This window comes from Prinia subflava, chromosome 2, assembly GCF_021018805.1.
Source record: "Prinia subflava isolate CZ2003 ecotype Zambia chromosome 2, Cam_Psub_1.2, whole genome shotgun sequence".
Lineage (NCBI taxonomy): Eukaryota > Metazoa > Chordata > Aves > Passeriformes > Cisticolidae > Prinia > Prinia subflava.
This window is the reverse complement of record NC_086248.1, coordinates 69882775-69905183: the sequence shown is the minus strand read 5'-3', so window position 1 is coordinate 69905183 and position 22409 is coordinate 69882775. Positions and strand designations below refer to the sequence as shown.

Sequence of the window (22409 nt, the reverse complement as noted above, 5' to 3'; positions counted from 1 at the left end):
GCTATTTAAAAAATTATTTAGAAAATCTCACATTTTTAAATGCAGGAGCCATTCTGAAAGCTTGAAATTGTTGCACTTCCTCGCTGAAAATTTTGTTCCCTGAACACTGTTGAAGGCTGGATACAGTCTGTGAGGCTGCTTTTCATTTGTCAGTGATGCTGCACCACAACAATAGGTGGAGATCTTTATTAAGAAAAGAAAAAAAATCAGGTTGTATTTCTTTGCAAAAAACTTCCTGTGTCACATACAGTGATTATTGTATCTATTGAATTTCAGATTAGAACAGCTGATACTTAGAAACACTGGGATATCTTCTATACACTTTCCTGATGCTGGATTTGGTATGTAAAAGAAGTAATTTATTTATAGTTTTAAAATTCTGTTCATTTAAAGTTTTCACTGTTTTCTTGTTACTCTTTTCCTAGGATGCAAGACTAAAATGTTTCCTTCGCTAAAACGCCTTGCAATAAATGACAATAAAATATCACAGGTAGGTTAGATTGTGATGGCTTCACATTTTGTAAATAAATGTGTCTTTGTTTAAGAGTAACTTGAAGTTTGCTTTTTAAAATTTTCTTTGTATGTGTACGATTCTGAGGTAAGTTGAACACTTAGGTCAATACAGAGGCATAATTCAAAAACGTAAAAACATTTCTTAACAGTTTATGTTATGGCAGCTACCTCATAATTCCTGTCACAGAATTTTAATGATCTAAAATTCTAATTCCTTGGTTTGGTTTGTTTTTTAATCAAATGGAGTGCAGTTCTTTCCTCAGCTAAACGAACGGGATCCAAGGACTTGGGTCTGATGATGAAGAGAGTTTTTCCAGTCACGTTTGTTGTACAGGGAAAGTCAGTGTTGTCAGGTGTTGTTCTGAAATGATGTTTTATATTTCCTCAGCAGACTCTTCCCTTCCATTTCAGTGGTCATCTATCAATGAGCTTGACAAGCTGCCGAGTTTGCGGGCACTGCAGTGTAACAACAACCCCTTCATGGACACAGAGAAGAACGCAGAGACCCTGATCCAGCTCATCATCGCCAAGATAGGCCAGCTGGAGGTTCTGAACAACTGTGAGGTGTGTGCTATTTCAACTAACTGCATGTGTCTGCAAAACCTTTACATCACTGCCTGAGGAACTGCTTGCAGTTTCTCCTAAGATTACTGATTGTTTGGGTGCAGGAAAGGTAAAGTGCCAACTCATCCATCCCCTTGTAGTGGGGCCGTCAGTAGGGCTACAAGACTGAGCCCTCTTTGTGAGCATTGCTAACTCAGTGGGGACTTGGACAAGATGTGTCAATGGTGGGTTTTTTCTCAGTGCCTGAATTGTGTTGAAGTTGCAAGACTGTTAACAAAAAACATACTCTTAAAAAGAATAGAAAAAGCACCATAGTCGGATCTGTTTCAGTGACAGCAATACCAATATTTGCCTTCTGCAATAGAAAAATGTCATAATGCACACCAAATCAAACTCTGAGCAAATTTTTGTCATAAAGGAGAGCAGAAGCAGCATCTGATCCATTGCTACAGAAAACATCCTTGCATCATCATATACAGCAAAATCTTTGCTTATATTCATTTATGGCTGAGTACACAGAGAGAGGGGCTTTAAGACTCTTAATGGCTCTAAAATGTACTGAATATATGGATCAGTCAGTATTTGGAGACATGGTTTGTAAGATTCTTAGCAGCATTAAAACATACTGAACATCAAACACGACCAAGGAGTCTGTGGCATTGATTAGATTTTCTTCTCTGGAAAGTTATATAATTACATTATGTGCCATTCCTGTGTCAGTACAGATCCTTCCTGCTGAAAGAAGAGGAGCAGAGCTCGATTATCGTAAAATATTTGGAAAGGACTGGCTACAAGCTGGTGGGCATTGGAACCCAGAGAAAAACAAACCAAGTGAAGAATTTCTTGCTGCCCATCCCAGATACACAACACTTTGTCTGAGTAAGTACAAGTGGAGTACAGTAGCATTTCCTCACCTCTGGCACTGTGGCAGCAGCTACATGTCTGTGCCGAGGGAACTCCTGCCTGATCCCACACCACAGTGCTCTTGGGTCTTGAGGATTAGTCTTTGAAAGGTTCTACATGTACTTTAATTCCAACAGAATATGGAGCACCTGAAGAAGGAGAACTGAAAGGACGACAGCCTTTGACTCTGAAAAATCAGCTCCTGAGTAAGAGGCCAGAAATGGTCAAAATTTTTCCTTCTGCATTTAGAATATTTTATGAGCTTAGTGTCTCCTAGGTGTATGTGGAGAACAAAAAGTTCTAGGTTGTAATTTTGCTTTTCTGAACTCTCTCACTGAGTTTGATTGGAAACCTGATTCTGTGTGTACTCTCATTTCCACCCTCAACCCTCAAGCCAAATGGTTTTCTCCCCTGAGACGTAATGGAGAACAAAGGTTATTGATACTCCATTCTGACAGTGTGAGTGGCTTGATTAAAATCTCAAATTTTAATCTTGACAGCTGCACTGTTCTGATATGATTTTTTTTGTAACTTCTTAACTTTAGGACAGACAAGAAAAATATGGGTAGCTTTGGTATTTGGGGCTGTCTACATATTTAATGTAGGTTACATCCTGGACTTGCAAATACATGTCGTTTTCCCAGTTGATAAAAGAACTGAAACATTTTACTCCATGGGCAAAATAGTAATTTAAAGCATTACATTCTAATGCATTTAGGTGGAAGACTAAATAGAACAAGGAATCTTCTTGGCTAGACACTATATAAACCTTTTTTTAAGGATAGGTCTTTTAATCTCAGTAAAATAATTAGGCTAATAATGTCCTTTAAAAGTCTTTGGTGCTTTTGAGAGGACCAAAAGCCTGTTTTGAATTGAATGAACAATTTCCATTCTACTGCAAGTTCTTTTTAAAACATGAAATAGAAATTAAGCATTTTTAGGTAAATACTCATTTTGACCAAAAAATCCCATCTTTAAGCATTAGGGAGTCACTTCTACAATAATTATCAAAGATGAATAAAAACTTATTTAATTAATTTTTCAGATAATGACCAAATGCTATCTTAACTGCTCAAATGCAGGCTACCTCCTAATTTTTGAGAGATCAGGCTGAGCTAAGGGAAACAATTTGTAATAAAAATAGAATAGAAAGACTATGCTTCTGCCAGAACAGGGCTTATTCTTTCACTAATGCCTTACTCTTCTTCCTTAAGCTCTGACCATCAAGTGTCCAGAAAAACCCGAACAGAAGCCAGTGGAGAAAAAACTACCAGGTAAGAAGTCTTGGCTTATGTTCAAGCAGTTGTTCCATCGCTTCTTTTCAAACAACTGTGTTAAAGAATGGCAGCTGCCTCTGGCTTTGTGAGCTCCTGAAAGCTTTTCCTCTGTCATATAAAGAAATGATAAAGGCAGAAATTGTTTGAGAAAGTCATTATTCTTCTGGCCTTCATACTTACTTTCAGTCCAGCTCAAAGATGGAAAGTTGAGGCTTGTCTTATGACCTCTGCTGCTGGTTTCATGATTAAGGTAGCTGAGGCAATTAAAGGCCAGGTAACAGGAATGAAATCTGGTGGATGTGTTAACCAGGTAACCAGAACATCAAGTCTTAAGAGGTAACCACATAGTGTATAAATCTAGATATTGAGATCTAGTATCTAATACACTAAGTTAGAAATCTAGTTCTGACCTTCATCAAATTTGTCTTTTGAAGTTTTAGTGCCTGTAGTGAGACTAGAATGAATAAGACCATTCTAAATTAAGCTGGTTTTTTGTAAGGATGTGTCAGAATGAAGTCTTGAGAGAAAAGAAGTATTCAAGCTTTATTCTAAAATAAAAATCACATTTATTATCACAAGTTGCATAAAATCAGATAGATACAGCTTTTACAAAAATGTTTGATAGAAAAATATTTGTCTAAGTACAATGTGTGGTATTACAGGAATAACTCGCTATTGCTGTGCCTTTAGATAAAGCTTCGAAAGAAGTTCAACCAAAATACTGAGTTTATCTATTGCAAACACAGGCATCACCTCTGGAACAAACTTCATCTACTCATTTGAGATCCATTACAAAAAATACCCCTTCCTATAACTGACTTCATAATATAATCAACTCTGCTGACAATGTGTTTGGGACTAATGACTCAATACCATTCTGAAGAATGCCACTAGATCCACAGTGCCATTTGCTTACTTGTGCTGGGAAAGCCAATTCCCGATAATGAAAACTGCAAGGAGCAGTTGCCAGATGCAAGGAGTCAGAACGTGGCTGGTGTGTGTCCCAAAGGTCACTTAGTTTAGCATGTAGAAATACAAACTCAAGGTAAATCATGAAGCCGTAACACTTTCATTTGGTATGTGGGGTCAAATCTGCAGTAGCACATCCTGCCCTGTCCCCCACAGGTTAAACCATTTTCCAAGTGACAGTGGCAGGTTTCAGGTACCAAAGACATCACTGCCCTGTTAGAACTGAAGCAGCATTACAGCCTTTCACTGTTGCTGTAACAAGTAAAGTGAAACACTGGTACTAGTACATACTACAGCTCAGTGGCAGCAGCATTTTTCTAATAACCTTTCTTTCTCTCCCCTTACAGAGTCTATGACTATTCAGAAGGTCAAAGGACTGCTGTATCGCCTGTTTAAAATCCCTGGTTCTGAACTGAAACTGTCCTATGAAAGTTCTAAAGTGAGTTAAAAACAGGTATTCAACAACAAAATATTTCATGCTGCTAAAGGTCCATAGCATGTTCTAAAACACTATATAAAGAAATTCATTTCACTGGAGGAGGGCTGTCTTCATGCTGTAATTTAGGACCTAATTTCATTCCTGTAATATGACAGATTCTCCCTGACTGCAACTGCCTGCTATTTGGTTTACATGAAGGGATTTCAGTTTAAGTCTGATTAGGTTTTTTTTTTTTTTGCTTTCTCATTCTAGTTGGAAGGAAAAGAAGTTGAACTAGACAATGACTTAAAGCCTTTGCAGTTCTACTCAATAGAAAGTGGAGACTGTGTGTTAGTGCGGTGGTAAGAAGGGACTCCCTTGCTGGACTGAAGGAAAAGCTGACACAGGAACTGCAGAAGAGAGACACACGGACAGCCTGTGCCTGAACAGACACACAGGTGAATGTGAGTTTCACACGTGGCACTGGAGGGCTGTACAACTGTTCTTTCAGCTCCTCAGCTTGATTGTCAGCCTTCATGAAAACATCTGCTCATTTGTCCTACTGGAGAGATACCAAATAGTGCTTAAATGCTTCAATTAAATAAAACTCAAGCTCATCCTTTTGCCAAGATTTTATACTGCCTTCCCCCAGCAGCGGTGAGAATTTGTTTTACTGAACCGAGTACAGGCTTCAGTTGTGATCTCTTTGCTGACAAGATTGGTGCTGCACTGAGAGGCCACTTGCTCTTTGCTTTCACCTACATCCAATGACCATAAAGTCAACAAAACCCAGGAGTAATTTTAGAAGTATCTACCTTAGATGATTGGGGTCAAAATCTGCCAGATCTTTCTTCTACCCTACAGTGTTAACATACCCCATTATAAATAAGTTCTCAGCACACTGAAAGGCATTGCTATTTATTTTACAATCTTCAGTGTGCTGTTCCTCAGTCTTATTTTACTTTCACTTGTGTAACCTCAGATTCATATCCAGTAACACGGTGAGCTCTCAGAAATCCCTCCTAAATCAGGCCAAGTTTGCAGTACTTGAAGATTTGGTATAAGCAAACCTTGATTTTATTTTTATCTAAAATGACAGTGGTACAAACAAACTAATCACAAATCCTAGCCCTCATTGCTGTCCCTGTCCCTGCACAGATGAGGGCAGCCCCTCAGACAGCACAGAACCTGCTGCAGCAAGACTTACCAGCTGCCCTGGGGCTGAGCACAACGCTCCCCGGGGTCCTGGAACAGCCCTATACTGAGTCAATGCAGGAGTGCTTTAATTTACAAAAGACAGGCTAGTTGGCATTCTTATGTGCATTTATTAATTACAAGTAGGTCTCTGACTTTATATAAAAAGGATCTTTTTTTAATTTTGAACATTTTGGTTTCTGTTTGATCAACATCTATACTGTAGAAAACGAATAGTATCAGTCCACTTGTAATTATCAAAAGGGATGTGCAAATATTGTTATACTTTAGTTGAAACTCAACATTAAAAGGTACCTTAATATTTCTTACTATTCCAGGAATGAATCCAAATGTACACTTTTCCATGATCATTATACACTACCCTGTTTTCCAAGGCAAGTCCATCATCTTTCCTCACATCTACATGGATCTCCACACAGTTCCTTTAATCTCCAGAGCTCTCCCAGTTCCTGGGGAGAGTACTGGGGGGAAGACAGCATGCCACTCTCACACGTCTTCTCACACAGCCAGAGGCCATCCTGGTAAGAGAGAGAACCATTGCAATAGCTTTTCTCAGAAAGTATGTAGTCTCCAACAATCGTCACTTCCAAGAATCACGTGTTTATTGTTTCTAGCAACAAATGTCACACATAAAGGTCCCAAACTGATCTGCTACACCTACTCAGAGAACTCGAGGGTAGGGATGGAGTCTCCAGATGGTTTGGGGCAGTTTTTTGGTTTTTCTTTTAAACACATTTTTTAAATACTTTTTTCCTCTGGATTTTAATCCAATGGTTATTTCAATTCCCTTTTAAAGAAAAAAACATTTCTCCTCTTTCATGCTAATTGGAACAGCAGGCATGTCCTCTTTCTGTAATGTCAGACAATTCCTTCAGACTTACTTGGTATCGCTTGGGTCCTACAGCTGCCATCCAGATGCCCATGCTCACATCTTCACCCTGAGATGACACATAAAGTAAAAAATGAGCACCAGATATGAGCACCAAGAAAGCATAAAGCATGACTCTGACCTGGAATAACCTGCATCATCTACCAGCAGTAAAGAATGGTAATTACAAAAACCTACACCAGACTACTGCAGAGGTGTTAAAATAATCCTCCCACCTTTCCCATGATAATACACTGTTCTTACAAAAACAGAGTACAAAAAACAAGATTACAGCTCCAGAGGTTCTCAATCCACAACATCTGTGCTTTGACCTAGAACAGGACTAAGTATAGCAACCAAGAACATGGCAAAAGCCCACATAAGCCAGGGGAACTCAACACTACCCCTTGAGCAATGTTCTTTCTGACTCACCCAGTACATGCTGTTCCCCAGACCACTTTAACACAGAAAAACTGAACTAATCCTTATTACCTGGTACGTTTTTAATCGTTCAGAGTTGCTTGCCAGCCACTGCACAATGTCTTTGGAGATGACATAGCCAGACCCACAAGCAAAGGCTGGATATGCAGGACTTGGATACTCCAGTTCTTGCCATTTCCCAGTTCGATCAACTGCCCAATTTAGTCTGAAACTGAAAACCATGTCAGACATGAGATGTTTATAGAGAGTCCTCTGTGGAACCTATGAACACTGATAACAACTGAAGTAATACTGAAACAATTGAGAGGAAGAAGTAGATCCTAATTATAGTTCCTAGTCTTTATTTCTCTAGGGCACAAAGCTAAAATTGTAACTGTTGTTTGGTCTCAATCTTGGATAATAAGAGAAAGTTTTCAAAACAGAAACAAAAGCAACATTGACAGTCAGGTCTTCAGCATCTGCACCTTGCTTTTAGGTTTTGAACTAGGTAAGCAAACACATCCTTACCTATTTTCTAACAGGCACATCTGTGTCCTGCTAATTGACCCCTTTTGTTAATCAACATGACACAAAGGCAGTGCCTCCAGCAGGCATGCAGATAACAATGTTATGCAACCCATTTTACTGTTAAAACTAGGGACTGCTTAAAAACCAGAAAGCAGTACTTACCTTCCCTAAGCTGTTTTCCAAATGAAGCTCAACAAAGGAGATGTTCAAAGGCTGCCATCACTGAATTACAAACAAAACTTCCTGGCAGTGGTGTTCTCTAAGGAAGGCTTTGTTCACTCCTAGAGGCCTGCAGGAAGCAGTCTGTGTCTGCACAGTCTCCCCACACGCTCCCAGCATTGCAGAGCTCCAGCTGTGCAGCGCTATGGACCCTGTCACACTGCCCAGAGAGGCAGGGAGAAGCTTCCTGCTTTTTCTGCTCGGGAACAAGCTGCTGGTGCACTCCTCTGGCCTCACAAATACTTCCTGCACTCAGCTAACAGACAGAACTGTGTCAATGCAGCAGGGTCTCCCTATGTTACAAGGAGGTTCAGCATTGCTGATTTCCAGTCACAAGCACAAGCAGCTGAAAGCCTCAGTGAGCTAAGAATTGTCACCTCAGACACCAGCCCCAAAAGGGAGGAATTATAACTGAGTGGCAGATATGTTACCAGATTCTGCCCGTTCCACTGGAGCTGACATGTTAAAGCACAAAGTAAATACAAGTCTCATCTGATACCTGAATTCACTTCAGACTCAGTATCTTCCACTCCATTGAATCACAGCATGAAGGGTTCAACCCCCTCCAGACTGAGAAGCATCTGCTTTGATAATCATTTTATACTTCCATAGTTATTTCAGCATTGTTCCCTACACGTAACACTTTCCTAACCTCAGGACTGACTATTAAAAAATTTACACTCAAAGATGTCACTCCTTCATATCTTTGAGGTGATCACAAGATAACCAACTATTTCACACACTCGACCACACCTTATTGCATCACTCTCTGAGTGAGCAACAGGCAGCACCAGATTAGTGAAGCAAAGCAGCAAAGGCCTGTTTTTCTTCCAGAGCAGAGGGCAATAGGAAGGCACAATGTGCCATGATGTTATAGTAGCATACAGTTTCTGCTATATTGGGTATCATACCAGAGCTGCAATGCTTTCCAGGGATGGAAGGGAAGATATGGGCTATTTTGATTCTCCTGGTTATTCACAAGTGTAATACATGCTGGAAAAGTTCACTCAAAAATTTATTAATCAGACCTACTATTTCAAACAACAGAAATGGGCAGCAATGCCTGAAATTCACGTGTTACAATAAAGTGCAGACTGTAACAGAAATTTTGTTTCTCCTTTTTACCCCATTTCCTCAAGCCCATCAGAAAAATCACAGTGACATCACAAAATATTTATAGTTCTGCACTATGTACTTTCCTTTTAACGTCACTTTATTGCTGGAAAATTCTTATTTACTTAAGTACCATGACAAAGATGTCTATAATGCATTTTAAAACCAGGTAATATATTCAGCAAGTTTAAATCATTGTGAAGGCATACTCAGGAAAGTTATTGTAAAGGACTGATTTCTGATTCAGAGATTCAAAGTTCTAACACATATAGAAGTCCTGCTCTTTACAACTGGCTTCCTTAGGCATAGGAGGGGAACCCCAGTGAAAACAGACTTAAATCACTGAACCGTTCACTAAAGAAATCTCTTAAAGGTAATTTTAAAAAACAACTTACTTTCCCCACCAGATGTTTGGCCTGTCCAATTTTTTCTGCAGTATCCTGTCAAAAACAGCTTCCAAGTCAATGTAACAGTCATCATCTGTCTTCAGCAACAAGTCAAAACTCGTTGTTTCAACTGTCCTGTAGCCAAAAAGGAAACATGATGAGATGCTGAGCTGCACACCACAAACTACAGACAATACACTCCACAAGGGGATTTTTGGGATGCAGGGGGGAAGCAAGAGGGAAGGAATGTCTTTCCTACCCTTGACTTTTACATGTTTTCTCTATGGACCAAGGCTGACTGCTTGTCCTTCAAAGGAGATGCAGCTGTATCCTATGATGATCTTACAACATGGATTTGTGTATGAGCAGAAGAAAACAAATTAGAAGTTTTGTTCTCCGGGACAGATGGTGGATTTACTAATGAGACCATCTTAAGTAGTGTTGACCTCAGAAGGATACAAATCCCTGATGCTGATGGCAGCACAGCTGTTAAAAGCCACTGGCTACACGTCAGTAGCCGGCTTTGAGGACAAGACAGTTCAAGGGCAATGAGAAGGCTGCAGGTGATTAAAAACATCTGTGGAAACAACTCTGTACTTACTCCTTCTCTGTAAATGCACCCTCCAAATAGGAAAAATGTCATCTTTGCCTGTCTGAAATAGTTGAATGTGACACACCATAAAATAACCAAAAATGCATAAGATTCTAGGGATCACGGCTGGGTTGGCTACAAACATTTGTAAAGGTAACTTCTTGTACCAAGAAGGGTATTTTTAAAAGCCTTTTATTACTAAATCTTGAAAAATTGCTACTCTGTAAGAAATGATGAGAAGGATCTAAGTCTTGAAATGCAAACCTCCTCTTAGAACTGAAAGCATGGTTCAGTTTTTCAGTTACATTCATAGCCATGGAATTTGTGAAATAAGTGCATAATCTTGCAAGCAACTAAACTGAATTTTGGTTAAATTACAACTGTCAGCTATATTTCTTACTCCACAGCAGCATCAATTAACTTAAACAGTTGTCTCAGAGTAATGGAAATCACTGCAAATTAGAGGCAGAAACTTCCTAGATTCAGCACAGACAATGCATTGCACTATGAATATTCTTCCTCTCAGCCTTCTGTCCCCCTTGTACACAAGCTTCCAATCTTTCCCCACATCAGCACTGGTGTGGCCACATCTGGACTACAGTGTGCAGCCTCAGACCCCTCAGTGCAGGAGGGACACGGCCACACTGGGTGGAGAGTCCAGCCAAGGCCCATCAGGATGATTCTGGGACTGCAGCAATGGCCACAAACTGAAACACTGAGTGAGTACACAAACTGGCCAAAAGCATCCTTTAAAATACCAAACTGCTGGTTTTCAGTTAGATACAAATGAAAAGAAATTACAAGGAGAAATTAAAATGTTTACACCTGGGCTCTTAGAGCAGATGCCTGTCTTGCCAGCCTGTGCTGGTTTGAGGCACCAAGGGTCAGGATTCAAAAAACTACAGGCACTGCCTCCTTACTCACTACATGCACCCAAAATTGTGAGAGAGAAATACAACTTAATGAAGTAAATCACATAAGGCATGTATTCCAGGGAACCCATTAAATAACATCATCTGCTGGATCATCTTGCACTACAAACAGCACCATTCCTAAGAGAAAGTAAGAAAATGATTTCAACTTACCATCGGTAGAAGTTCAGCAGTTTGGAGGGAACATTTCTGTAAGTGTCAATCACATCTACAAAAACAATGTCATCATAGGTACTGCTTTCTTCCTTCAATAAAGCATCTTCTTTCTCAAGGTTTTTCATGTGACTTGTAAACCTTTCTGGGCGAGTGTGGAGGCTTTTTAAAAGGGCATCACCTTCTGAAAGAAACAGCATCCGTTATTAAACAAAGATGAATTATTTCACATTTCTCTTGGATCATACAGAGCACACATTGATAAAATTAATCTAAAGAAGCATTCAAATTAATGGGGTTATGAAAATCCTACAATTAATTCTAAAATTTCTACAAAATGGTAGAAGTTGCAGAACAACAAAAAAATATATTTTTGTATAAAGCCTGCCACTAAAAGTTTAAAGTAAAGTATTCTCTTCCTTTTCAGTAATGAAAGAATTCAACTTTTTAAGGTTCCTTAATATAAAGAACAGTCTGGGACTTCACTATTACTCTCATCTGTAGAGTAAAAAGGCCACTGTCAATTACTCCTAAGTATATGTATCTAGCATAAAATATAAACACACAAACAAACAATGCTAAGCTAAATATAATCAAATAGGCATTGCTTTGATGTAGCACAGATGGTCCCTGCTGAACCACATCACATAACTGCAGGTAAAAGCTAAAGATGTACTGCAGATAAGGAGGTAGTTTGTGGCACTGAAGAAGAGTTTGACAAACAACATGGAAGGGCTTTAGCACACACCTCAATTCAGGCTCCTGCACGGATGACAACACAACTGCCCAGTTCTATCTGCCAGGCCCAGCTACCAAGACACAGCAGTAACACTCCCAGAGTCACTGCTTATGCTGGCTATACTGGACCAGTAAGAACACACTGACTCCAGTGCTATGTGGCCAAAATCCTAGAAATTGGAAAGGGCTCTTATAAAACATCTGAGCATTCCACTGAAATAGGTGTAAAAGAGCAACAATAGGGTTGGAAACTGTTTGTCCATATTAAACATTGTGATACAGTACCTCTAACTGCAGCAGAACTGGAAAAAAGTGTGAAAAGCATCAGGGAAAGATTTCATTGCATGACATTTTTAAAAGTTGATTTTGGGTAAGAAAAAAACAAGAAGAGAGTCTAGATAGAAAGACAAAGGGATGCAGGTCAACTGGAGTGGCTGACAAAAGGCAAGCAAAGGAACCACATCGGGACATTGACTTCAAGCATACAAGAGCCAGGAAGCAAATGTTTCTACTAAAAGAAAACTTAGGGTGACTAAGTTCATGGAGACAGCACAAATTATACTCAGAAGTGTAATTTAAATTATCTATTGTATCATAACATCAAATGTCATGCTACATTTTGTGTTCTTACCTTGAATAGTGTAGATAAAACCACCTGCTATTCCCTCCACACCTTCTGTGAGTTCATGTGGCAGTGACCCTTCCCCTGCCTGTTAGGAACAGTTTAATGGAAATCAATAGATTAATTCATCTCTCCTTATTTATGTGTTTTCCCTCTGATTTTAAGGTGTGAAGTTTTCTGGCAACTAAGAATGAAATTAATTTAAAGCTCTGCTGGTTTAGGCACTGGCGTAATCACAGAGTCATAGATCATCCTGAGCTGGAAGGGACCCACAACAATTACTGATGTCCAACTCCTGGTCCTGCACAGGACCACCCCAAGAATCACACAATGTGCCATTGAAAGACTAAGATTTTTAACTAAAGTTTTGTGACTTTTTTTAAGTTTCACCCAAAACTAGCAGTACCACTGAAACTTCCAGAAAACTGGTTTCAAAGTTGACAGCAAATTGCAGAATTATTCTGGCTAAATTACAACATCACAGGATGTTTAGGCAAGCAACAATTTGACAGGGAAAGAGACACACTGCCAAAAAGCAAATAACCAGACTTTATCCCATCAGTTGGGATTTTAGCACATTTTAGTTAGGATTTTTGTCCCACATTTTGCCATCTCTGATATACTGATACTGCTTCATATCTGACAAAAACAATGAGAGCTTCACTCCCCTCAAAATAAAATGCCACTTACAAGTGGAATTTTCTGCAAGAAGGCAAAGCCAAACTTTTCTTCTGAGACAAAAGAAGAAGCCCAACCGAATTCATGATTTACACAGAGAAACACAGGAAAGTAAAATGCTAAATTCTCAACACTTATAGGAAAAATAGAAACATGGTAGAAAGGAAGGTGAGGGGACTCACTGTAATGACCCTGAAAACACCTCCTCCATCATTCACCATCACTTTGTGAAGGTTTCTTGAAACCAAGCCCTGAAGATCCTGGCTCTCCCACACAATGGTACCTTCAAAACTCTGGTAAGAGAGCAAAACAGTGTTATGCAGGTATACAAAGACTTAAAAACATGGAAGTCACACAGTTCGGGCTTTTTAAAATTATTTTAAAGTAGACAACTTCACACAAGATTTAGCTGAAGTGCATAACATAAATGTTTTACTTACACTTCAATAAAAGTAAGTTACACATAAAACAAAACACATTTGTGAAACTCAGTAACACGTAATCATTCTTTTAAGACTAATCATGAATCTCTGTATTAAACTTTTAACAGAAGCCTAGTGTAAAAGATTTTGGCTTTCTAAAAATCATCAAAATAGCATTTAAAGGTGACCTGAAGTGAAGTTTTAAAAATCAAATATAAAATCCTGCTTTACAAAGAGAATACATTAAAACAGATTTGGAAACAAGCTCAGCTTTTATCGTTATCTGCCAAACAGAGATCAGAGACTCGATCCTGACACCAGCAAAACTCAAAGAAAAATATGGCCCCCTTTATCACAGTAAAGGTGTCACAAGCTACTGTAGGAGTGACAGAATTCTTATCTCACATCTTGGCTGATAAGGAAGAAAAAGACAAGTGAACAACTTCAAAATTTTCTGGTTTTAACTGTCAAAATTAGGCTATGCCACTCCATGTTTTACATGTATGTGTGTATGTATGCGTGTAAATTCTTGCATTTGAAAGGACTACATCTCAACTTTAAACTTTGAAGACCCCTGAGAATACGCAAAGGAACAGGTGGTAAATTGTACGAGTATTGGAAGAATTTTATTTTTAAAATTTTTTTAAGTAATTTCTCCCTTATGAAAAGGTGGGATTGTTATACTCCTGACTTTTAGATGAGCACATTCCATTTTGTCTCTCCCAGTTTCACAGGAAACACACTGGCTGTTAGTGTGGGTGTTGGAACAGAAAAACAACTTGTTTGTACATGCATCTCTGTTGCTGTAGGAAGTCTGTTTATTTATACCAACCTCTCATCTCTTCTCCATTTTAGCTTCCTTGTAGATTAGAAACCTTCTCCAAAAATTCTCCAGTTACTGAAACACTTTTAAGTCTAGATTACAGTTCAGCTTACTTTTTTTGCTTTCTTCTAGAAGTAGGTCTTAACATCTGCAGCAGTCTCAATGTTTAATGACAGCTGTGTGTGTATTTCAGAAGTCTCTCATCTATTATTTAAAATGCCAGCTTTATAAGTCAATAATGGAGCTAGCCAGTGTTTATTCAAGCCTGACTTCCATGCTCAGTACCTTCCCCTTGTTTCCCAGAATCACAGAATAAGCTGAATTGGAAGGGACCCATAAGGATCATCCTATTCAACTCCTGAGGAACATTCAACTCCATAAGGAACATCCTATTCAACAACCATGCAGGACCATTCCCAAATCACACCCTCTGCCTGCAAGCATTGGCAAAACTCTTCTTGAACTCTTGGCTTGGTGCTGTGACCACTTCCCTGGGGAGCCTGTTCCAGTGCCCAACCACGCTCTGGGTGATGAATCTTTTTCTAATATCCAGCCTAAACCTCCCTGACACAGCTTCAGGCCATTCCTGTGGGTCCTGTCACTGCTCACCACAGAGAAGAGATCAGTGCCTGCCCCTCCTCTTCCCTGAATGAGGAAGCTGTGACTGCAGTGAGGTCTCCCCTCAGTCTCCTCCAGGCTGAACAGACCAAGGGCCCTCAGCCACCCCTAAAATGCCTTCCCCTCAAGGCCCTTCACCATCTTCACTGCCCTCCTTTGGACACTCTCTAGTTCAGTGTCTTTCTTACATTGTGGCACCCAGAGCTGCCCCCAGCACTGGAGGAGAGGCTGCCCCAGCTCAGAGCAGAGCAGGACAATCCCCTCCCTTGCCCTCCCTGGCCATGCCGTGCCTGATGCCCTCCAGGACAGGGCTGGCCCTCCTGGCTGCCAGGGCACTGCTGCCTCATACTCAGCTTCCTGTTGTTTAATTATTTCTCTGTTATCAAAATAAATAGACCAATATTGAGACCTTTTCTAGTGGCTCAATTTCTCTTTCTGCAGTGACTGTCATCTCCCATTCCATTGCTTTTTACAGTAGGGACTGGGTTCTAATCACACTTCAGTGTCCTGTTAATAGACACAACCTTTAGAAAGTTGTTTAGTGAACAGGCGAGTCCTTTAGGAGCATGAGAGTCCTTTCATGCCTCAGCAGGCAGAAACATTACAGTTCTCACCACTGACTATTACTGATACTGACTTCAAATGCACCAGGAGTCTTAATCAGGTACTACCAGTGAACCTCAGTGTAAGGTGCCCTAAGGCTGCAAACTGTCATTATTTTCCAGGCTGAGAGACTTGTAAGCAAATTTTCTAATGACTTTAGCCTTCAGCTATTCTTACTCTAAGCCACTTAATGAAAGCTGAGGCCTGAAAATGCTTAAAGCAAAAACATTAGTGGCACACCTGAGACTACATCATCTGTTTTTCCCCATTTAAATTCCAGCTTTGTTGCTGCAGAGCGCAGTGGCATTTACAGTGAATACCGAACAGGTGAACCGACACAATGCAGCCCTGCCAAACTCCTCTCCTAATGTTAAACAGTGCTGTGCTTCTTGTTCCTCCAACTACTCCCCATTAGAAATACAGAGTATGTGCAATACAGAGTCTCATCCCCATGCAAGTGGCCTATGGCTTTTTGACAAAACAAGTGCATTGCTAAGACTTGTCTGTAAGAGCCCTGTGTGTTTTGTTATCTGCTGGCGCTTCTGCTGTTCTGCGCTTTCAGTCGCTGCCGAGCTGAACGATCGATTCTGTCTCTCACAATCTGGCCTGCCAGATGCTTATTCTAATGCTGCATTTCCTTTCCTTTCCCCAAGACGAGCAGAAAGAGCAGCACTTCAGCTGCAAGATGAATGAAGCTCTTCAGCAGTCTGTACAATCCATTACTTCTTCAAGGTGGAAAGACAGAGAATAGACGCTGTCTCAGACACCATCCTGTGACAATTAAACAGTTCACTAAATTCAGGGCTCTCAAACAAGCAGACAGGAACACGTGGGCATTGCCACCTCTTCTGAATCATCGTGTATGCTTCAGCATCCTGAGCATCACAGAGGCTGCATGCTGTGCATAAGCCCTATTCATCTACGCTGGAAACATCGTGTTACCCTGTAAGCATTCAGCGCATGACACACATCAGATTAAGGAAGCCCACACAAAGAAATATATGAATACTAATATTCTCTCTCTCTCTCTCAAGGAAATACTTCCCATCTGCCTCTCAGGAAAATTGCAACCATTTATAGCAAAATTACAACTGCCTGGAATTTCAGCATCTCAAAACAAAGTCTTACAGGGAAAAGGCTCACACGATAGACTACCAAAATACTGGGTAACCAATATTCTCTTTAAAAACATAAAATAAACCCTTAATCATTTTACTATCAAATTAGATTGCCAAAACATATGCACAAAATACTGCAAGTGGTCTGCTCACTTGAAAGGTCTCCTGCAAACATAACTTGCACTGTATTCAGTAAACAGTGTCTAAGATGATAAACCAATCCGCCAGCTGCAGATTCCCCTTAAAATTATCAGATTTCCAAATGCATTCCTTAATACAGAGCCAGGGGAATAAATCAGGAAATAAACTCGCCCAAATTGTCTTCTCTTCCTTCCTCAATCTTCTCTTGCTTCTTTCTTTCATAACACAATTTCTTTAATAATAAAACAACCTGGACCTAAAGACAACTTACAAAAATAGCAGCAAGAGTCCAGGAAAATGTTTAATTTAAGGGAAACTGTCTAAAATGGTAGCTGAGATATCTAGTGAGAGATCACTGGTCCACTGAGAACAATTCCTTGTACCTGGGAGGGTGTGCTAACTAGAATTCTGCTTCTGAGACAACCTTTATTCATCAAACCTTCACTGTAAAAACATCAGGGTACTTTCCTATGATATTCTGTTCCTTTTGTGTTTAATCACCTTCTTTCCTATGCAGCCACAAGTAGGTTCCATATCCCTATACCAAAAACAAAACTGTAAAAGTAACACACGGTATCTTGATGTTATGTCCAAGACATCACATGCAGAAATCTCTTCTCCAGCTGTTCCCTAGAAACCTATGCCATTCTCCCCTCCCTTGTGTCAGCTAATGTCTTAGCTTGTGTGCTAATGTCTGATACAGCAGAAGGGAAAAAGAAGCACCACATCTTCTGGTAAACTCTCCCACAGAATCGAAGCAGGTACAGTTTTCAATCAGAAATAGGTAAGTTTTCTAAGTTGCTATTATTTGACAATGTAGATTTTTATCAATTTGTATTTTCCAGGCTTATGCTTTATAACTACTTGTGATAACAAGATGCTGTAAAACAAACACTGGATTCCAGCATATCCCTGGAACTATTTACCCATTCTGTGATTCTGTGAACTAATAACATTGGAGAGGTTTTCCCTTGCCCTTTTCTGCCTCAAGCAAAGGCCAGTTTTATCAGTCAGTCTGTGAGATGACTTAAAAGAACTGCTGGCAGTTCTGATACTGCACATACCTCTGGCAAAATAAACTGCTCCACTGGCTTGTACCACAGTCTGTTCACCTGCACTCCACAGCTTGGTGGACTGAAGCGAGCACTGAAGATGGCTTCCTGTGAACAACAGGGGAAAAAAACAAAATTTAAAAAAAATGAAACACACATTAAAAGTGCTACTGTATTACACAGGCCATCAAATGGCTCTTAGATAACAACAAATTACATAAAGATGCTGCATTGCCAAATTCCCATCTTCAGAAAACAGTTTCCAAGCTCTCTTATGATACCAACTTTTCTCCTTCACTGAAAGTAAAAAGCTAACGCAAAAAAAAAATTATGAAACATTGAACATTTAGGAATTCAACAACTTAGAAAACATGAACTTGATTATAATATAACTTTATTTTTATTATGGCTATTATAAACCAAGCTCCTTGGAAGTCATACTTACAATGTTTTCTACTGTAGCATAGGCAGAAGTTTTGAAATTTGCCTATCAAGTTATTGGTTGAGATAAATATAATATTTTAAATGCAACAATCTTGCCCACATTTTTTCCCTCCAAATCACAAAGCCATTCTATCAAACCCATAACAGCTTGGGACTGGGAGAAATTTTCAATGAAGTCTGATTATTACCAGAAAATAATACCAGTTTCTAGAAACCTTAAAATGTCTTGCCAGAAGACAGACAAGAAAAAATTACAGCTGTCCTCTATTTCTGCTTGAAAACACCAAATGTATGTGTTTTAAATATATTCTATAGCTTATTTTTATTCCTTAATAACGATCAATATTTAGAATTTCAAATACAAACAAAAAATTGAACATTGGAATTAGATGTAAGTGCTCTTTCATAACAGCATCTAGATTAACTCATAGCACTTTGTGAATTTCATCTTTTCCTCGTCCAGGATCTGCCTCTGTATACATATATAAGAATTTAAAATGCAACAGAAGAAAAATATAATTCATACACTTGTCAGTTAAGTACTTCTCTTCTAACTCACCAACACAGCATGTCACTTGCTGTAAGAACTTAATCCACAAAAAAGAGACATCGTGCCTTCAAAAGGTAACTGCAATACTGTACCTCATGTTCTGCCTGGTACAGCTTTACAGTGATGTTCCTCTGGAATCCCACCCCATCAGGCTCATAAAATACCCCAAGGCTGGTAATGACAATGGGGTACAGCACACGAAAGTTCACACTGACAATTCTGTCCTCAGACAGCACAGAAGGTGTGTCCTCAGGGAGACTGAAGGCTTCAATTTCCTGATTCAAAACTGTATCAAAAGAAAGGCCAGAGGTGAGGTGAGAAAAGTTCATGGCTCCTGGATACACACAAAGCCCACTGCCTACATGCAAAGCATTCTGCTCAATTAGCTTGGCTCACAAGTGCACAAAGATAATCAAACACTAGAGTCAAAGAAAACACAATGGGCTGCAGACTGCAGCAAGAAAAATTTCAGTGATACAGCAATCTGCAGCCTAATAGCAATTTCAGCTCAATGCCTACATTTCCACAGGGAAAAGATTAGAAACACAATAAATCCACAGCAGGAAGACAAAAATGCTATTTGACTGCATGAATACCTGTATATTAGCATAATAAAATAATTATTCATGTATCAAAATGGCACACACCTCCACTTAATTCAGCTGCCTGCTTTTTGGCGTTATCGCCTACCTAAGCCCCGAGGTACCATTTATACTTGGGAACAGTGGATGCTGCCATTCAAAGCTACATTTTGTGTTGAATCATGGCTCAGGTGCCTAGCAGTCCTTAGTTAACTTGTATTGTATTAAAGAGCAAAAATGAAATAAAATCCAAAAGATGAAAGGAAAAATTTACGATTTTAGTTAGGAATTTTTGTATGGCATTTAATTTCCTCCCCCCCGTTTTACATTTCTTTATTGTTTTCTCTCTAAAGCAGACTATCAGCTAGACTTGCCTAGAAAATTCACTTTGTCACCAGAGAAGCCCATCCCACACTCAAGACTGTCATCTTGCTACTTCCTTCACATTTGACACTATGCCATGTCATTTTGTCTCTTTCCAACTTAATTTAACAAATAAATCATGTAAAAATGTATGTTATACGGGAGAGACTGTCTGGTGATACAAGGAAAGTGCAAATCCATTAGAAGTCAGTGGCCTCCCCTTCACATGCCCAAATATCTCTCCCTTTCTGGCCTGCACACAGCACTTACAGGAAGGTTATACAACCAGTTCTAGGAGGTATTTATTTGCAAGACTAGCTGTTTCAAACTCCCCAAACTACTCTCAGAAAAGATGACTAGCTCTAGTTCAGACCACAGAATTTTTAATAGTTAACTTCTGTACCTGGGTTACTGATGTTCAGAAGTTTGCAGGAGTAGGGGTCTTCTCTGTCCTTCACTGGCACACCACAACCGTGAGCACCTATTATAAACTTCACAAGGACACTAAAATAATTTGCTTTTATTAACACCAGTTCTCTTCCCTCCTCCCTCCATCTTCAATAAACTTAATTTTATCACCACGGCCTGTCTTTCACAATGTTAAGATTTTGAACCTCTTAAAAATCAGCAATGACTGTTGGCATGCAGAGTCACCACATGAATCCCCTCACAGGAGCTCAATTCCAAATCCACATTAACATCTTACATTATGAGGTCAAAAAAAGACTGGCAGCAAGAAATGAGATTCAAGACAGCCAGCACACTAAACAGAAAAAAGACCTAAGGCAACACTGAAGGATCCCAGAGAACTTCCCCACCTGACCTGGGTTTGTTACTTAATTCAAGATTGTTTAAATATTATGCATTCAAAAGTCAGTGAAAAAATAGTAAGAAAAAAGACACATAGCATCAAAGGAGGAACAAGGATTCCAGACTATCTGTTACAACAAAATATTTCAACTTTGGGTTGTAGCAAAACAAGAGGTTCCTCTCTAGCTCCAATCATGGTTATTCCATAGTAGGGAGATATCAAATAGTACAAAGAGCAAGGATCCACCTTAACCTGTCTTTTCACCTAGCAGCAAAATGTCCTCCCAGAACTCCATATAAGCTATGAAAAGTCCCAATTTTGCATGACTGAAGGATGCTGCACACCAGGCTGCAAGCTGACACCAAATCTGGGAACAGCAAAATGCTTTCAGTGCAAGGCAGGTACCAAGGTGTGAGGATGCAGCACTTCCAGGGATGAACAGCAGAGCTTCTCAGCAAAAACAGACCTGCCTGTACACACTGTCAGGTCTATGCAAGCCATCAGGAAGGGCCACTCACACTGCAGCAGTTTGGCGCACCTGGCTCAGTGGGAAATAAACCTGAACTTTCCCGCTGAGGCTGTTTGCAAGAGTTTTTGTGGTTCTCTCACCAAATGTGATCCTGCCTGCTTTCAAGAATCCTGGATTACCAAAGACTCAAGTTGCACACCATACATTGCAACACAAAAAAAAAACTACACCACTAATGAACAGTGGCAAGTAATTGCAAAAGCAATTATACACTGCAATAGCAGTGTATAAAAAGTAGTTACAGCCCAAGGCAAGAAATATTCTTATATACTATTAAGCAGACTTTAAAAAATCTATCAGAGTACAAGATGCTCAAAAACAAACAAATAAACATGGAAATACTCTAAAAGAACAATTATTAAATCCAGGTATTTCAGTGTTACAGTCCTCACCCCTGCCCCCAGGCCCAGACTACAGAGCAGCAGAGGTTACCGTTGGCTCAGGGCAGGATGTTGTTTCAGGTGCTTGAACCAAGTGTTCCTTATAACACTGCGCAGTTCATGATTGTGTCGAGCTGACAGAACACCTACTATAACATCATAGTGTTTCAGCTTCCACTGAGGAAAGAAGGACAGTGGACCTAGAAGTAGAAAGGGACAAATGTTTACTTTATGCATGAATTAGAGTTGCAAGCAATAATTAAAATTCCAGCCTTCCAGCACTTCAAGGGAGCTTACAAAAAGGAGGGAGAGCAACTTTTTGCAATACAGACAGTGGCAGAACACGGGGAAAGTGTTTTAAACTAAAACAGGAGAGACTGAGATTAGATGTTGGGAAGAAATTCTTTACTCAGAGGGTGGTAAAACACTGGCAAAGGTTGTCCAGAGAAGTTGTGGCTGACTCATCCCGGAAAGTGTTCAAGGTCAGGTAGGATGGGCTTTGAGCAACCTGGTCTGGAGGGAGTCATCCCTGCCCATGGCAGGGGAGTTGAAATTAGATGATCTTTAAGGTCTCTTCAACCTAAACCATTCTGTAATTCTGTGACTCAAGGACATCTCAAGAGCAAGAGAACTGGAACACTGAAAACAAGCAGCAGAATTACTTTTGCATTCTTGGTTTGGAATCAGAGAAGCATTCTCAATATGCCAAAACCTTCACTAACATGCCCATTTTCCCCCTTCTTCCTAAAGCGGCTGGGACTGCCTTTCTACCTCACAATTGCAGTGTGGGGTTTCAAGGGCTGTTGTTTCTAACCCTTTGAAGTGGAACACCACTCTGCCTTCACACAGGGTGTTACATCCCTGAA

General features: G+C 39.8%; 2 protein-coding genes across 7 annotated transcripts in view; one reads left to right on the top strand and one right to left on the bottom strand.

Annotated features, from left to right (window-relative positions):
- TBCE (tubulin folding cofactor E) overlaps nt 1-5273 on the top strand; it is a 49409-nt gene extending 44136 nt beyond the window's left edge. For 2 of the 3 annotated variants that reach the window (XM_063390457.1, XM_063390456.1), the window contains exons 10-17: nt 277-341; nt 426-490; nt 925-1077; nt 1803-1956; nt 2118-2186; nt 3195-3254; nt 4574-4665; nt 4918-5273. In XM_063390457.1, the coding sequence (XP_063246527.1) occupies nt 277-341; nt 426-490; nt 925-1077; nt 1803-1956; nt 2118-2186; nt 3195-3254; nt 4574-4665; nt 4918-5010 (751 nt within the window). In that variant the 3' untranslated portion in view covers nt 5011-5273. Of the gene's footprint in view, nt 1-276; nt 342-425; nt 491-924; nt 1078-1797; nt 1957-2117; nt 2187-3194; nt 3255-4573; nt 4666-4917 lie in introns of those variants that run through there. The other variant, XR_010079333.1, reaches the window with a different exon arrangement.
- B3GALNT2 (beta-1,3-N-acetylgalactosaminyltransferase 2) overlaps nt 3787-22409 on the bottom strand; it is a 30790-nt gene continuing 12167 nt past the window's right edge. Inside the window, exons 2-13 of one of the 4 annotated variants that reach the window (XM_063390459.1) lie at nt 21596-21743; nt 20227-20327; nt 18972-19165; nt 17898-17993; nt 13291-13401; nt 12440-12518; nt 11071-11254; nt 9403-9528; nt 7220-7379; nt 6741-6797; nt 6221-6377; nt 3787-5206 (exon numbers count right to left, since the gene is read on the bottom strand). In XM_063390459.1, the coding sequence (XP_063246529.1) occupies nt 6243-6377; nt 6741-6797; nt 7220-7379; nt 9403-9528; nt 11071-11254; nt 12440-12518; nt 13291-13401; nt 17898-17993; nt 18972-19165; nt 20227-20327; nt 21596-21743 (1391 nt within the window). In that variant the 3' untranslated portion in view covers nt 3787-5206; nt 6221-6242. Of the gene's footprint in view, nt 6378-6740; nt 6798-7219; nt 7380-9402; nt 9529-11070; nt 11255-12439; nt 12519-13290; nt 13402-17897; nt 17994-18971; nt 19166-20226; nt 20328-21595; nt 21744-22409 lie in introns of all 4 variants that reach the window. The other 3 variants (XM_063390460.1, XM_063390458.1, XM_063390461.1) reach the window with 3 other exon arrangements.